The 17,038-nt window shown below is 42.0% G+C and overlaps 1 protein-coding gene across 1 annotated transcript; it reads right to left on the bottom strand.

The window, feature by feature from the left end:
• Nucleotides 1–703: 703 nt before the first annotated feature.
• LOC119809279 (E3 ubiquitin-protein ligase RLIM-like) lies at nucleotides 704–15,742 on the bottom strand. Its single transcript, XM_038322134.2, has 2 exons — nucleotides 14,257–15,742; nucleotides 704–780 (listed from the first exon to the last, which is right to left on the bottom strand). Exons 1-2 carry the CDS (start codon nucleotides 15,740–15,742, stop codon nucleotides 704–706), a joined length of 1,563 nt encoding a protein of 520 aa, XP_038178062.2.
• Nucleotides 15,743–17,038: the final 1,296 nt, after the last annotated feature.

Here is a 17,038-nt window from a genome sequence, read left to right as displayed (position 1 = left end):
AAGATGTATTTTAATGTATTTGGAAAACTGTTATGTAAATAATCATAAAAATATATCACAGAGGGAAACTGGCTATTTTCTGAGCCTCATCTTCAGTCTATATTTAATTCACTACTTTTTTTTTACCAATTATGTATAGTAAATTTAGAATATATCTGATATATATGACAAAAATCAAAATAAAAAATTATTATATAAATCTACTAGTTTATAAAAATATATAACATATTGTAGAAGGAGCGGCGGGCTGTGTCCCGCCACCCAGCTAGCTTTACCCAAAATAATTACACAGAAACTGCATTCATTTAAACACTGCCTGGCCCATAGTTTCAGCCTCTTATTGGTTAATTCTCACATCTTCCTTTAACCCATATTTAGTAATCCATGTAGCACCACGAGGTGTGGCTTACCAGGAGAGATCTTAACCTGCGTCCATCTCAGAGAGGAGAAGCATGGAGACTCACTATGGCGACTGCCTGAAGTGTCTCCCCAACTCTCCCAGAATTCTGTTCTGTCTACTCCACCTACCTAATTTTCTGTCTCTTAAAGGGCCAAGGCAGTTTTCTTTATTAATTAACCAATGAAAGTAACATAGACAGATAACTCTCCTCCATCAACATATGTATGTATATATGTAGAGAGAGATTCAAGACACTTTTTCCAACAGTTCTTATTTGTATTTTTCTTAATTCAATAATTTACTTTACAGCCTGATCACAGCCTCCAGTCCTCCCTCTCCCATATCTCCCCCTTCCTCAATAATCCACACCTCTTTATTCACTAAAAGAGGACAGGCCTAAGCAAAGCATAGCATATCAAAATGCATTATTACCAAGCACCCCCCCACCCCGTATTCAGTTTGGGCAAAACAATCCAGTATGAGGAATAGGTTCTCAAGAACCATTGAACACAACAGGTTCATCCTCCCTCCTATTGTCAGAATTAGACCACGTTGTCACATATATACAGAGAATCTAGTTGATTCCCTTGCAGGTTCCCTGGTTATTGGTTTAGATTCTGAGTTCCCAAGAGTTAGCCTAGCCATTTCTGTGTATTTTCCTCAAATATTTCTAAACCTTTGGTTTCTACAATCCCTCCTCCATCTCCTCAGCAGGACTCCCACAACTAGGCAAAATATTTGGCTATGATATTCATAACATGCCTCCATCAGTCACTGTATGAAGACTATCTGATGTCAACTGGTATAGTTCCCAGTGTGATCACAGGGCATGGCAAATTCAGGGTATACATAATAGAGTCTTAGCTTGGGCTATCCTTGCAGACTTGAAGTTTCCTTACATCAGGCTTCTATTCAACTCTATAAATTCCCCCTTTTCAGTCATCTTTCTCAGTAATCTCACCCTTCACCCACTACTGAAACCAACCCTTCAAGTTCCCATGCCCATATGCCCCCAGTCCAACCAGAAGATCTCTATTTCTCCTACCCTGGGAGATTCTTCTGTCCCCAGTTTGATCATCATTGTTACCTATCCTCTTTGGATCTGTGCATTGTAGAATGGTTATCCTCTACAGTTAATATCTACTTATGACTGAGTAAATAACATGCTTGTGTTTCTGGGTCTCAATAATCACACTCAGGATATTCAGTCACATTTTTATAGTAAAAATTCACTAGTAAATTTTTCTTCCTAACTGGTAATGATACCCTGAAATGACTCTTGATTTTCAATAAACTATTTAGAAATTTCAAAGGTACGTGTCAGAAATTACATACTGATTATAGCATCAAAGAAGGAAAGAGGATTTGCTTGTGGTTTCAGAAGTTAGTGTGTGTACAACTAGTTGAATTGCTTTTGACCTATTGAAGTTAGACCAACATTGCAGGGAGAAAAATTATATAGCCACTGGATTTAGTTAAACAGACATAATATCTAGATAATGAAAATGCTTCTGATTAAGACTAGTAGGTAAATTAAGATATATGCTTCCCTGCTCCCATATCCACCCTTCCTATATCCCAAGCACCCCATTCCTCCGAGCTCCCCCCGTTCTCCCCTTCACACTTTTCTCTCCCCATCTTCCCTTGGCCCAGTCTTGCCCAACCCTCAAGTTCCCAATTTTGCCTGGCGATCGTGTCTACCTCCAATATCCAGGATGATTACTATATCTTTTTTTGGGAGTTCACCTTCTTATTATCTTCTCAAGGATCCCAAATTTATAGGCTCGATGTCCTTTAATTATGGCTAGAAACCGACTATGAGTGAGTACATCCCATGTTCATCTTTATGGGTCTGGGTTACCTCACTCAGAATAGTGTTTTCTATTTCCATCCATTTGCCTGCAAAATTCAAGATGTCATTGTTTTTTATCGCTGAGTAGTATTCTAGCATGTATATATTCCACAGTTTCTTCATCCATTCTTCCACTGAAGGGCATCTAGGTTGTTTCCAGGATCTGGCTATTACAAATAATGCTGCTATGAAGATAGATGAGCATATGCTTTTGTTGTATGATTGGGCATCTCTTGGGTAGATTCCCAATAGTGGAATTGCTGGGTCCTGGGGTAGGTTGAACCCGAATTTCCTGAGAAACCGCCACACTGCTTTCCAAAGTGGTTGCACAAGTTTGCATTCCCACCAGCAATGGATGAGTGTACCCCTTACCCCACAACCTCTCCAGCAAAGGTTCCTGAGGGTTGTCAAGAGACTTGACCCTAGAGGGGTTCCCAGGTTTCCAGGGAGACGCCCCCAGTTAGTTCCTTGGGCAGCTGAGGAGAGGGAGCCTGAAAAGGCCAGTTCCTATAGCCATACTGATGAATTTCTTGCATATCACCATAGAACCTACACCTGACGATAGATGAAGAAAATGACAGAGCCCCACATTGGAGCATCGGACTGAGCTCCCAAGGTCCTGATGAGGAGCAGAAGGAGAGAGAACATGAGAAACAAAATCAGGACCGTGAGAGAACCTCCATCTGGCGACAGATGGGGAAGGTGACTGAGCCCCACATTGGCGCACTGGACTGAGCTCCCAAGGTCCTGATGAGGAGCAGAAGGAGCGAGAACATGAGGGAGAAAGTCAGGAAGGAGAGGGGTGCGTTCACTCATGGAGACGGTGGGACAGAGCTAATGGGAGATCACCAACTCCAGTTGGAATGGGACTGATGGATCATGCGACCAAACCCGTCTCTCTGAATGTGGCCAACAGTGGGGGCTGACTGAGAAGCAAAGGACAATGGCTCTGGGCTCTGATTCTTCTGCATGGACGGGCTCTGTGGGAGCCTTCTCAGCTTGGTCGATCACCTTCCTGGACCTGGGGGGAGTTGGGAGGACCTTGGTCTTAGCATAGAGTGGGGAACCCTGATGGCTCCTTGGCCTTGAGAGGGAGGGAGGGGAGGTATGCGTGGAGGGGAGGGGAGGGAAGGGGGAGAAGGAAGGGAGGGAGGGGAGAGGAGGAGGGAAGGAGATGGAAATTTTTAAATATAAAAAATAATAAACCATGAGAAAAAAAAAAAGAAAAACAAAAAAAAAGACTAGTAGGTAAGCAGTTAAGAGTGAGTGTTGATTTTACAGAGAAACTGAATTCAGTTTAAAGAACACATATAAAAAAAAGAACACATATCATGTAGCTCACAATTGCCAATAAGACAAATTTAGTGAATCCAAGGCCTTTCACTTCTATGATCATGTTAACTCATGAATAGATATTTCTAGAGAGACAAAAACATATACAATAATTAAACATAATATTAATTAATCATTTTATTTAAAAACCTATATTTTCTCTTTTTACTTACTAATCCCAGTTTCTATTCCTTCCCCTCCTCCCATTCTCTCCACTTTTCCCTCTCTTCCACTCCTCAGGGCAGTAAGGCTCCCCACGGTGAGTCAACAAAGTCTAGCACATTGCTTTGAGGAAAGACCAAGGCCCTACTTAATATATCTAGGCTGATCAAAGTATCCCTTCAAAGAGAATGGGTTCCAAAGGTCAGTGAAGGCAGTAGGGATAAATCTTGGTTTCACTGCCAGTTGCCCAACAGTTGGTCCCCCACACAACTGTCACCCATATTTAGAGGGCCTAATCTGGTTTTATGCTGGTTTCTTTCCTATCAGGCTGGAGTTGATGGGCTCCCATTAGCTTATGTAAGCTATTTCAATGGGTATCTTCATCATGGTCTTGACTTCTTTGCTCATATTCTCACTACTCCAACTCTTTGACTGGAATTTGGGAGCTCAGCTCAGGGATCTGCAGTAGATCTATGCCTCTGCTTCTGTTAGTTATTGGATGAAGGATCTATGGTGACATTTAAGACAGTGCTCAATCTGACTACAAAGCAAGGCTTGTTTGGGCACTCTCTCCACTATTGCTTAGAGTCTTAGCAGCTGGGGTCATCTTTGCACATTCCTGGGAATGTCTCTAGTGCCAGGTTTCTTGTTAGCCCCATAATGACTCCTGCAAAAAGTCATCCCTTTCCTTGCTCTCTGTCTCTGTCCTTTCCCCATCTCAACCATCCTGTTTTTTCAAGTTCTTTTCCTCCTTCCCCTTGGAATAACAGCTCAGAGCCTGCATTTTTATTCACAGGTTAGAGACAGAGAGAAAACAGTGAGCATGTTTCAAGTCTTTTGAAATTTCTAAACGTGCTGCTTCCTGAAACAAATCCAAGTTTTCTTATTCTTCCTAAACAATTCCACCAAATATATGACCCTATGGGAGCATTCTTATTCAAACCACCACCTTCCATTCCCTGGCCTCCAAAGAGTTATTGCCATTTATATAATAAAAAATATAAAGAGTCAGTCTCCAAAATTATTTTTTTAATCTCAATAAAGTTTAAAATTGCAAAGTATCTTCTGACAATCAAGAATGTCTCTCAGTTTTAACCCTCTGTAAAAACAAAAAAAATAAATTAAATATTTCCAGCATAAAATGACATAGAATATACGTTACCATTCCAAATGGGGGATAGGACCAGAGTTAGGAAATGCTGAAGTGATGAATGGATGAAATTCAGCAAGGCAAAGAAAAAAATCATATTGTTCCATCTCTAAAGTCAAAGTGATTAGACATCTCTGACCACCTGGCTTTTCTGACTGTGCCAAATTTCTATCTCTTGGATAATTCTTCTTCCTTCCTGTGTTAACTTTGGCAGATGCCTCATGGCATCGCAAACTTCAAAATCTTTGCGTCAACAATGAATTGTAGCCTTCATTTTAAAGCTTTACACAATGTGTATAATGGTCTCTCAGGATTTTTAAATGGGGACTTTAGCCACATGACTGGCCCCAGAGCTCTCTTTAACTGGAGAGGGAGATTCCACAAACTGGTTTTTTTTTTTTTATTAATCTTTCATTATTTTAAAGCCAGACCCACATGGAAAACACTGCCAAATTTACGTGACTGATTGAAATGGAGCAGAAACCTATTGAATCACATTTGTAGAAGCTTTCTTTCCCTTTTGCTATTGCAGAACAAAAAATTCCACAGGCCTTTTATTTTCAGGTTGATAGCTGGGACGCGAGGGTCTTTGCTGTCTTTGCTCCATTGGTTTGTTTCACTTATTTCATTTCTACTTGGGTTTTCCTTAATTTTATTATCTCTCTCAGCACAAGCAAAAGTTCCAACATTAAATTACTTGGTACTCTTTTTCTTCCCTCACTCTATATTTTTTATTTCTTTTTTGCCCCACATGCTGTTTCATTGTATACCTGAAAAAAAGTAATTTGTTAACAGTCACAAGGCAAAAGTAGTATTACAATGCCTTACATTGTCCCTTTTCAAGAAAATTCATCCACTACACATTGATTTACCCTCAGAAAAAAATCTAAGGATATAGGCAGAAATCAGTTACATTCCTTGCTTCAAAATTAGGGAAGGTCTGTAGCTGAATTACTAACAGTGTTCTCTCTGAAACATCTTGAATTAGGCCTGATAGTACTCCTAGCTGCCAGCACTGTCTCTTCTGTGATTTTCCTAGGATGGCACCTTAAACACTGCATAGAGTGTTCAATCAACTTCTTAGTCTAAAGTTAGAAAGTATTTCATATCCCACCCATAAAGCATCATGATCAGGGCTCTAACAACGATATTCCTTGTTATGTGATCTCTCCTCACTCTGCCCTATTTTTGAGGGAACTAAGTACATCCTGCTAGAACAGCATAATTATGATGCCGTTCAAATACCCCTGGCATATACTTATTTCTAAGTCTCAGGACAAAATAACCAGAAACATATTTTTTTTTCTGGGAACTCCTAGTTTCCATACCTATAAGGAGGAGCTTTTTCCTAAAGGCAACACATGTCCACCACAAATCTCCTAAAAACTAGATATGGACACAAAAACAAGGTCCAAAACACTAGCCCTGTGACGACAAGACCGGATATCAGCACATAGACTTAACATTTTTCCAAGTTTCATGTCCTTAGATACTTGCATAAAAACAAGTAATGACAGTCAGGGCAATATGTCTCTATCTTATTTAGGGTTTCTACTGTTCTGAAGAGACACCATGACCACAGCAACTCTTACAAAGGAAAACATTTAATTGCATGGCTCACAGTTTCAGATGTTTAGTCCATTATCATCATGTCAAGACATAGCAGCATGCAGATAAACTTAGTGCTGGAGAAGGAACGGAGAATGTACAAGAATCAACATTGAAATACTAACATGACAGAAAGTCTACTGAAATACTGGGTGTGATTTGAGCATAAATGGTACATCAAAGACCACCCATACAATGACACTCTTCCTTTAACAATGGAACACCTCCAACAAAGTCACACACAACTCCTCATATTGCCACTCCCTATAAACTTAAGGGGATCAATTATTTTGAAACTACCACATTTCACTCCCTTACTACCATAAGCTTATAACAATATCATAATGCAAAATTCATTTAGTACACCTTCAAATTTTCCAAAGTCTATTACAGTCTCAACAATGTTTTAAACTCCAAAGTTCAAAGTCTCTCCCAAGATTTATATAATCCCTTAACTCTAGTTCCTATGTTGGGAAGCTGTTTCAGTTTCACTTCTCCCATTCCAGACCCTGTACCCCAAAAAGTCCACTTTTGGCAGCTCTACCCCTGGAACTGCTCCTGACTGCCACAGTCTGTTTAAGACCTGGTCACCAGACCTGCCACATACTCTTTCTCCTGACCTCCAGAAAGTCACCTGGGAGTTGTTTCACTCTGCTCTGTTTATTAAGTCTTTGTTTATTAATTTGGTCTGATTCAGCTTATTGCATCATCAGATGAGCCCAATAACTGGGGATCCAATACATATCAAGGTGGTGCTGAAACAATACATGAGCAGCCACCATTAGTTATAATTATATTAATTTTTCATCCTGCTAATTAAGTAAGGATAGAGAAGAGGAAGTTAATATGCCTTCTCTGCCATTTTACCATATTTAAGTGGGTATACCAAGAGCCATTAGATCTCCAATTTTTTTATTTTGGATTAGGATAGATTTCTTCTTTATTTATTTTTATTTATTTATTTTTTATTATTATTAAAAATTTCCGCCTCCTCCCCACCTCCATTTCTCTCCCCCTCCCTTAGCTCTCCTCCCCCTCCCTTTCCAGTCCAAGAGTCAGTCAGGGTTCCCTGCCCTGAGGGAAGTCCAAGGTCCAACCAACTCCATCTAGGTCCAGGAAGGTGCGCATCTAAACAGACTAGGCTCCCCAAAAGCCAGTACATGCGGTAGGATCAAAACCCAGTGCCATTGTTCTTGGCTTCTCAGTCAGCCTTCATTGCCCGCCACATTCAGAGAATCCAGTTTGATCCTATGCTTTTTCAGTCCTGGTCGAACTGGCCTTGGTGAGCTCTCTACTCAGTGGTAAAAAGCAATGACATCTTGAGCTTTGCATACAAATGGATGGAAATAGAAAACACTATTCTGAGTGAGGTAACCCAGACCCAAAAGGATGAATTTGGTATGCACTCATTCATCAGTGGATTCTAGACATAAATAAAGGTCAGTGAGCCTATAAATCCTGATCATAGATAAGCTAAATAAGAAGGTGAACCCAAAGGAAAACATATAGTTATCCTACTGGATATTGGAAGTAGACTAGATTGCCTGGCAAAAATTGGGATCGTGGGGGTGGGGGGGGGCAGTAAGGGGTGATGGGGAGATGTGGATAGAAAAGTGAGGAGGGGAGGATGGGGAGACCCTGGGGGAATGGGATGGTTGGGATGGAGGAAGGGTGGGTAGGGGTGCAGGGAAGAAGATATCTTAATTAAGGGAGCCATTTTAGGGTTAGCAAGAGACTTCACTCTAGAGGGGTTCCCAGGTATCCATGGAGATGTCCTCAGCTAGTTCCTTGGGCAGCTGAGGAGAGGGAGCTTGAAATGGCCCTTTCCTATAGCCATACTGATGAATATCTTGCATGTCACCATAGAAGCTTCATCTGGCGATGGATGGAGATATAGACAGAGACCCACACTGGAGTGCAGGACTGAGCTCCCAAGGCCCAAATGAGATCTGAAGGAGGGAGAACGTGAGCAAGAAAGGTTCGTGAAGAGAGCGCCCATCCACTGAGACTGTGGGGCTAGGATAGATTTCTACATGATAATATCTGCCCTGTCCTAAAGGCAAGGTTGATGAAAGAAAAGATTCAAAACAGTGCTGGTCACGATCTCCCTCCTTTTGCTCCTCATCAGGACCTTGGGAGCTCAGTCTGGTGCTCCAATGTGGGGCTCTGTCATTTTCTCCATCCAATGCCAGGTGAAGGTTCTATGGTGATATGCAAGATATTCATGAGTATGGCAATAGGATCTGGACATTTCTGGCACCCTCTCCTCAGCTGCCCAAGGAACTACCTGGGGGCATCTTCCTGGACACCTGGGAACCCCTCTAGAGTCAAGTCTCTGCCAACCCTAGAATGGCTCCCTTAATTAAGATATATAATTCCTTGTTCCCATATCCACCCTTCATATATCCCAACCATCCTATTCCCCCAAGCTGTCCCCATCCTCCACTTCACACTTTTCTCTCCCCATACCCCCACCCCCCATCCCACCCCACCCCCAAGTTCCCATTTTTTGTCCGGCAATCTTGTCTACTTCCAGCATCCAGGAGGATAACTATATGTTTTTCTTTGGATTCACCTTCTTATTTAGCTTCTCTAGGATCACGAATTATAGGCTCGATGTCCTTTATTTATGGCTAGAAACCAGTTATGAGTGAGTACATCCCATGTTCATCTTTTTGGGCCTGAGTTACCTCACTCAGGATGGTGTTTTCTATTTCCATCCATTTGCATGCAAAATTCAAGATGTCATTGTTTTTTACCGCCGAGTAGTACTCTAATATGTATATATTCCACACTTTCTTCATCCATTCTTCCACTGAAGGGCATCTAGGTTGTTTCCAGGTTCTGGCTATTGCAAATAATGCTGCTATAACCGTGAGGGGTGCGTTCACCCCTTGAGACGGTGGGACAGATCTAACGGGAGACCACCAAGTCCAGTTGGAATGGGACTGATGGAACAGGCGAACAATCCAGACTCTCTGAATGTGGTTGATGGTGGAGGAGGACTGAGAAACCAAGGACAACGGTGATGGGCTTGAACTCTACAGCATGGACGTGCTCACTGTAAGCCTTGTCAGTTTGGTTGCTCACCTGCCTGGACTTAGGGGGAGTTGGGAGGACCTTGGACTTAACATAGTGAAGGGAACCCTGATGGCTCTTTGGCCTGGAGAGGGAGGGAGTGGGGGTATGGGTGGAAGGGAGGGGAGGAAAGGGTGAGGAGGAGGGGAGGAGATGGAAATCTTTAATAAAAAATGAGGGAAAAAAAAACAGTGCTGGTTTAATGAAGTATTTGAGCTGCACCTCCATACACCAGATTTTATAACAGTGTTAAAACTTGGTTTTTCCTTCTACACATGATGATTATGTTCTATATCTAAGTATCACATTGAACATCAGAGACTAGCTATTGCTATTTTATGATTCCTAATCAGTCTGAAAAAGGGTCTCTTTTTTGCTAAGGTCTATTGCAATCGAACAAAGACCAATGTAAAAATTTATGTCTAATCTTCTTGCCTTTTGTAACTAACTGGGCAAACTGCATGTCCAGATTTAACTTATGCTATAGGAAAATCCTTCAGTTAGTAACCCTTAAGTTACCTGCCCACTTGGGCACGGCCTCTTACACTATAAATGCTGTTGTAAAGCATGTGCTCCCTCTCTTACTTCAGGCTGATGGATTCCCTGTTCAAGCAGAGGACTATGATCTGTGAGTCTACCCCTAAATAAATAACCCCATATTATATTCAGTTCTGAGCTAGTGTGGTATTTCTTTTTAGCATCCCTCTTCAAACTTATATATGTTCTCCAAACTAAGACTAAACAACATTTGTCTAATTCAGATATACCTAACTGGTAATTATACCTCGATCCTCAAGTGATTCAGAGATTTGAGAATATGGCATTTTAATAAAAAAAAGCTTATAGAAATATTCCAGTTCTGAGCTGCATCCTTTATCTCCTTCAATGAAGGCCCCAGAAGAACTTCCAGCCAGAGGCTTGTTTTGAATGTGGCAAAGCCAGCCAAGTAGCAAACAACTGTTTCACACTTTACACCATTGCCAGACCCTGCCCAGACTGGACCAACAGGACAGTGAGGAATCAATTGCCCCACTTTGCCAAGACAAGGTTGGTCACTTCCCCCAAATTCCTACCCCACAGGTAAGTCTCTCAGTTTTTCTGGGTTTGGCAACAGAAGACTGGTAATGCCTTTGGAATTTCTGTCCTGCATTAGTGACAGAGAAACCTAGGACTGAGTAGGTACCTAGAAAACTGTCTTACTTCTGCTTATCCTTTTGAGATCTGATCGTGTTTGTTGACTAGGGAAATTTAATAGCTTAATAGCTCTTCCCTGGTCCCCATCCCTGAAGGCTGCCACCAGCTTAATAGACCATTGGTTTATTAGTTAAGTTTCCTGTTAAAAGTGCAGAGAGGTGTGCCTCGTTTACAGGCTTCATAATATAGGATAATGAGGTTTCAGATGTAACTTTAGATTTTTAGTGGTGTAGGAGGTCCTTCTGTCTATGTGTTGCTTTCATTGGCTAATGAATAAAGAAACTGACTTGTCTTGATAGGGTAGAGTAGAATTTAGATAGGTGGGTAAAACTAAATGGCATGCTGGGAGAAAGGAGGCAGAGTCAGAGGAATGCCATGGAGCTACCAGAGAAAGATGATGGGAATGTTACCCAGTAAGCCACTGCCACGTGGCAATACACAGATTACTAGAAATGGTTTATATTAAGATGTAAGAGTTAGCCAATAAGATGCTAGAGATAATGGACCAAGCAGTGATTTAATTAATACAGTTTCTGTGTGATTATTTTGGTGTAAGCTAGCCAAGTGACTGGGAAGAACAAGTGGCCCCTTGCTACAGTTTAGAGTTTTAACACTGATAGACACAGTTTTAATGAACTGTCAGAGAGCACTGTCTACAAACAGTTTTCAGGAGTCCTTAAATTTTTGTTGCTTTTACTGGTTCCAGCTTTCAGAGACAGGTTAGGATTAGAGAAGTTATGGAGCCATGCAGGCATGTTCAACTCCCTCCTCCTCCTCCTCCTCCTTTTCCTCCTCCTCCTTCTCTTCCTCCTCCTCCTCTTCCTCCTCCTCCTCCTCTTCTTCCTCCTCCTCCTCCTCTTCCTCCTCCTCCTCCTTCTCTTCCTCCTCCTCCACTCTCTCAATATTTTTTGTTCAGTGAATTTAGATTTAAAAGCGTGTTTCATGTGGCTGAAAACAGGCCCAAGAAAAAATGCTCATGTCTTTTAACCCAAAGTCAAAGCATTTTGCTATGAAACGAAGGAAAAAAAATTACTGTAGCTGTTTTACAGGTATGTTCCCAGTAAGAGTGTCAAGGCCAACACATATGGGGCCCTCCAAAGACACCAGTCTCTGAACCAGATTCAAGGACACAAACAAGGCAAGAACTGGCAGGTTGACTTTACCAACATGCTCATTCATATAAAGCTCTGCTATTTCCTAATTCTTCTTGACACTTTCACAGGATAGATAGAGACATTTACCACCTCCAGAAAAACAGCAGATATGATAGCTCTGGTACTCCTGAAGAACACATCATTTTATGATCTGGTAAGCCATCTCCCAAGCTCCTGGAACTTCGTGTCTGGTACCACCTCTCCAGGCTCAATCAGGTACCAAGATGTCCAAATGAAGGGCATAGATACAAATGGAGGTGTTTAGTCTTACCACAGTAACCTGATATAAAATGCTTTGTTGATATCTATGGTATGCCTGTCCCTTTCTGAACAGAAGGAGAGGGGGAGTTATAACATGAATTTTGAACCCAGAGAGATATTGGGGTTCAACCTAAATACTAGAAAAGCAAAGAAGCCAAGCCAATAGAGAGATTTTACCTCTTTGTAATCATCAGAGTGAAATGAGAGCAAGTTCTTGTTTCATCTCATCCTATATTCCTTTATAATGCTGGTATTAAAGTCATGCATCACCACTGTCTGGTCTCTATAACTAGTTAGTGTGGCTGCTGAGATTAAAGGTCTGTGCAATCACTCCTTTGCCTTTATGACTAAATAGTGTGACTTGCTTCTTGACTATGGTCTACAGGCAAGCTTAAATTGTAAGATCATAAACAAAATATCACTATAGAAAATGAATATACAACATACCCAAACTTACAGGACACAAAATGAATGATATTCTTGGAGGCAAGTTTACAGCACTGTATGTACATAAAAGTAAATCAAAGAAATGTCATACTAACAACTTAAATCACACTTGAAAACACCAGAACAAAAGAAAAAACTCATACATTAATATAAATATTGCAATAAATAATCAACTCAGGTCTAAAATCAATAAAATACAAACAAAAAATACAAAACATTCTGGGACAGATTCTGGATGACTTTGGTGATGATCAGCATACAACTGTCATGCCAACGTGAAGAGATATATACATGCAGGTCTCTCTAACAAGGAGTAGAAATTTGTTTAGACCTGTAACTAGAACTAGCTCTTATAGATCAGGCTGGCCTTGAATGAACAGAAATCTGCCAGCCTCTGCCTCCTGAGTACTGGGATTAAAGGCATATGCCACAACTGCCCGGCAGAAGGAGCTTTTTTTTCTTCTTCTTTTCTTTTTCTTTTTTTCTTTCTTTCTTTTGTTGTAGTAGTTGTTGTTAGCTAAACCCAAAAGAACATGAAGTTAAAACTGTGGCCAAATTGTATGATTTGAGACAAACTGGTACTTGCTATGAAAATAGTACTTCCCAGGGTATAGGATATAAGTATTCTTGACAATAGACAAGTCTATAGACCATTTATTCTGAGCCATAAGAGTTCTACTTTTTCTTTGGTTACTCATTTGAAACAAGTAATAAACACAATGCAAATTCCCCAGCTTGTGTGATATTTCAGTGTGAGATTCACATATGTTAAAGTCCCTTGATATGCAGATTCTTTTTATTAATTGACTATTATTCACAAACTGGAACAGGCAACTGATCACAGTGAGACTAAAATTACTACAAATAGTAGATCGATCAATGAACCAACCACTCTTTTATGATTCTTCCTTAGGATATTAAACGTGGATTTAAAAAACAAAAACAAAAAAGAATTAATGAACAAATAACTGATTCTTTGAGGTGATCAATAAGATCAAAGATCACTCATCCAAATTAACTAACGCATGGAGGTCGAATATCCATGTTAATAACATTAGAAATAAAAAAGGGAGGCAAGACAATTGAGAGAAAAATAAATAAATCCAGAGAATCCAAAGGCTGTATTTTAAAATCGGTGCTTCACCAAATTGGAAAATCTAAATGTAATGGATAATTTCCTCAATATATACCACCTTCAAAGTTAGATCAAGATCACATTAGGAATTTAAACAATCATATATGTCCTAATGAAATAGAGGCAGTCACCAATATGTCTCCCATCATTCAAAAGGTGAAGAGACAGATGGTTTTCACCCAGAGCTCTTTTACAGAGTTGTACCAGACTTAACAAAAAAATGTTAATGCCAATATTCTTTTTTTTTTCAGGTTGTGACTTTATATTTAAGGACCGTTCAAATACATGGAGATAAAGCAAGCAATTTCCCCTTGCCCATCACTATTCCAGCAATACAGCTTGGAGAGTTCTGTTCTCATTACACGACTCTTTCTCTGTTCCCAGAAGATAAGACGGACCTGCGACAAATGGGACAGGTGATATTCTCCCATAACCAGCGGTAGATGCAGTCGACGTGGTACTCATGGGAGCAAGGTAGCTTACGAAGTTTGTCGCCTTCTGTATATTCTGTAATGCAAATACTACATGTCGTCAATGCATCGTTTTCACTGAAACTTCTCATTGCTAAGTTATCAATCCATTCTTTGGTGAGTCCACTAGGTAGGAGGTCGTCACGAAAGGGGTAAAGTCGGGTTGCTTCAGTACCTCCTCCTTCAAACATCGCTGAGAGAGTTTCTGAACTATAACCATCGTAAGCTCTTCCACTCCATGGAAGCTCACCCAAACTTGTCGATCTCTGCCTTAACCTGGTTTGAATCGGAACAGTTGTAGTTTCCCTTGATCCAGGATCGAAGATTGTAAGAGTGGAAAGCCCGTCTCTACTCACATAGGTTCTCCCAGCTGCATGTCCCAAAAGTGTAAAGGTGCGTATAAAACCTCCATCTTCTCTTTCAGAAGTGACCATGTTGTTTGGGGTCTGAGACCTTGACCGAGTTCTGCTAGCTATGCTCTCTCTCTGCGGGTATTCTCCCAGCAGAACCCTTCTGACTTGAAGGTCTCTGGATGGAGGTCTTTGACCAGATCCTGCCGCTTCACCATTGGTATCCGTGTCTGAATAACTTGTCCCTTGAGCTGCAGAATTTCTTGACCCAGAAGCCGCAGAAGGACCTCTACCTAGCAACTCAGGTCCAGTTATGTGCTGTCTCAAAGTGTCATGGCGAGGGGCTCTAGAACTTCCCTCAATCTCGTTTACCAAATGGTGCTCAAAAGTCTGAGATGAGATGCTATGATGAGATCTTCGTGGAATTGCATTTGCTGGGTGCAGAGAGGACCTACTTCTCTCAGCTCTGGCTCTGGTTCTTCTCTGGTGTTCGGGTTTCCGGTTTCTTGCCCTCCTCCGACCTCTGGTGGATGGCACTTCTGTTAATGCTTCAGCAGAACTGCATTCTGAACTAGGTATTCTGGCAGATGATGTGTCAGATGCTGAATTTACCATTTGCCTTTGACTGCTGCTGTCCATGTTTTCTACATTAAGACGAGTAGCAGATGGTTCATTTTCATTCTCTAGGGTTTGGCTTCCATTATTACGGTTGACATTTGTCTCTAAACTGAATCTGAAATCACCACTGTTTGGGTTAGTCTGGCTCACTGCCCTCCAGGACTGATTTCCTCTCTGACCACTTCTTGTTGTATTGCCAGTCTGGCTGACAGAGTTAGGCCAATCTATTATGGACTCACCATTGGACAGGTCATCTGAAGAGACTCCACGTCTATTTTCTTCTGAGCTCTGTGGTGGCAGGGGTGGTGGTGGCCCCTCTTTAATTTGCTGTAGTCCTCTGAGAAGCTCCTCCTCAGTACTTTGACTTACGGTGCCTAGCAAATTGTTGTCTCTCATAAGTCGATAGTCTTCTCTGCTCAGATTATTTACAAATCGATAGAAAGCTTCTTCCCGGTCCAATGGATCCATTTGCCTTCTGCGCTGTGCTGCGGATTGGTCATTTCCTTGATCGCTAGAATCTGAGTTTTCCATCTTGATGAAAAAGTGGAGGATTATTTGTCTGTTATGACATAGTACTGAAATCCAATAACCTGGACTTTCAGTTTTCTTCACTAGGCTTTGGTGGTCCGGCCAGGAGAGGACTGGCTGGGCTCTGCCGACTCTGCTGCCCTGAGGCCGCCTGAGCGAGGCCTAGTGCCTGCCTCCTGCTCTCTAGCCTGCCTCCGAATGCCTGGGAGAGACCCGGCTGTAGCCCAGCACCCGCCCATTCTGACACGTAGCTCATTATCTTCCCCATTGTTACCTAGCAGTGACAGAAATCCACTCAAGGTAACTTTTTTTTTTGTTTCCAATTTATTTAGTTTTTATTAAAAATTGCCATCTCCTCCCCTCCTCCTCCCCCTTCCCTCCCCTCCCCTCCACACATACAAGCACTCCTTCCCTCTCCAGGCCAAAGAGCCATCAGGGTTCTCTACACTATGTTGAGTCCAAGGTCCTCCCAACTCCCTCCAGGTCCAGGAAGGTGAGCAACCAAACTGACAAGGCTCACACAGAGCCCGTCCATGTCGTAGAGACCAAGCCCATAGCCATTGTCCTTGGCTTCTCGGTCAGCCTCCACCATCAGCCACTTTCAGAGAGTCCTATTTGGTCGCATGTTCCATCAGTCCCATTCGAAGTGGTCTCCCATTAGTTCTGTCCTGCCGTCTCAGTGGGTGAATGCATCCCTCATGGTTCTGACTTTCTCATGATCTCTCTCCTTCTGTTCCTCATCAGAACTTTGGGAGCTCAGTCCGGTGCTCCAATGTGGGGCTCTGTCTCTATCTCCATCCATCGCCAGGTGAAGGTTAAGGCTCACAGTGAGCCCGTCCATGCTGTAGAGTTCATATTCATTGCCATTGTCCTTGGTTTCTCAGTCCTCCTCCACCGTCAGCCACATTCAGAGAGCCCTGTTTGGTCCCCTGTTCCATCAGTTCCATTCTAACTGGACTTGGTGGTCTCCCGTTAGATCTGTCCCACCGTCTCAATGGGTAAACGCACTCCTCACGGTCCTGACTTCCTTGCTCATGATTTCCCTCCTTTTGCTCCTCATCGGGACCTTGGGAGCTCAGTCCGGTGCTCCTATGTGGGGCTCTGTCATTTTCTCCATCCAATGCCAGGTGAAGGTTCTATGGTGATATGCAAGATATTCATGAGTATGGCAATAGGATCTGTACATTTCTGGCACACTCTCCTCAGCTGCCCAAGGACCTAGCTGGGGGCGTCTTCCTAGACACCTGGGAACCCCTCTAGAGTCAAGTCTCTGCCAACCCTAGAATGGCTCCCTTAAGT

Source organism: Arvicola amphibius, chromosome 3, assembly GCF_903992535.2.
Source record: "Arvicola amphibius chromosome 3, mArvAmp1.2, whole genome shotgun sequence".
Taxonomy (NCBI): domain Eukaryota; kingdom Metazoa; phylum Chordata; class Mammalia; order Rodentia; family Cricetidae; genus Arvicola; species Arvicola amphibius.
This window is presented reverse-complemented; position numbering and strand designations above follow the sequence as displayed.

What these genes read in the sequence shown, in the direction of transcription:
- LOC119809279 (XM_038322134.2), bottom strand. Translation starts at nt 15,742, where the DNA reads ATGGAAAACTCAGATTCTAGCGATCAAGGAAATGACCAATCCGCAGCA. An exon ending in TACAGAAGGCGACAAACTTC is followed by an intron (nt 781 to 14,256) that starts GTAAGCTACCTT and finishes GTCCTCTTTTAG; the next exon opens with TGAATAAAGAGGTGTGGATT.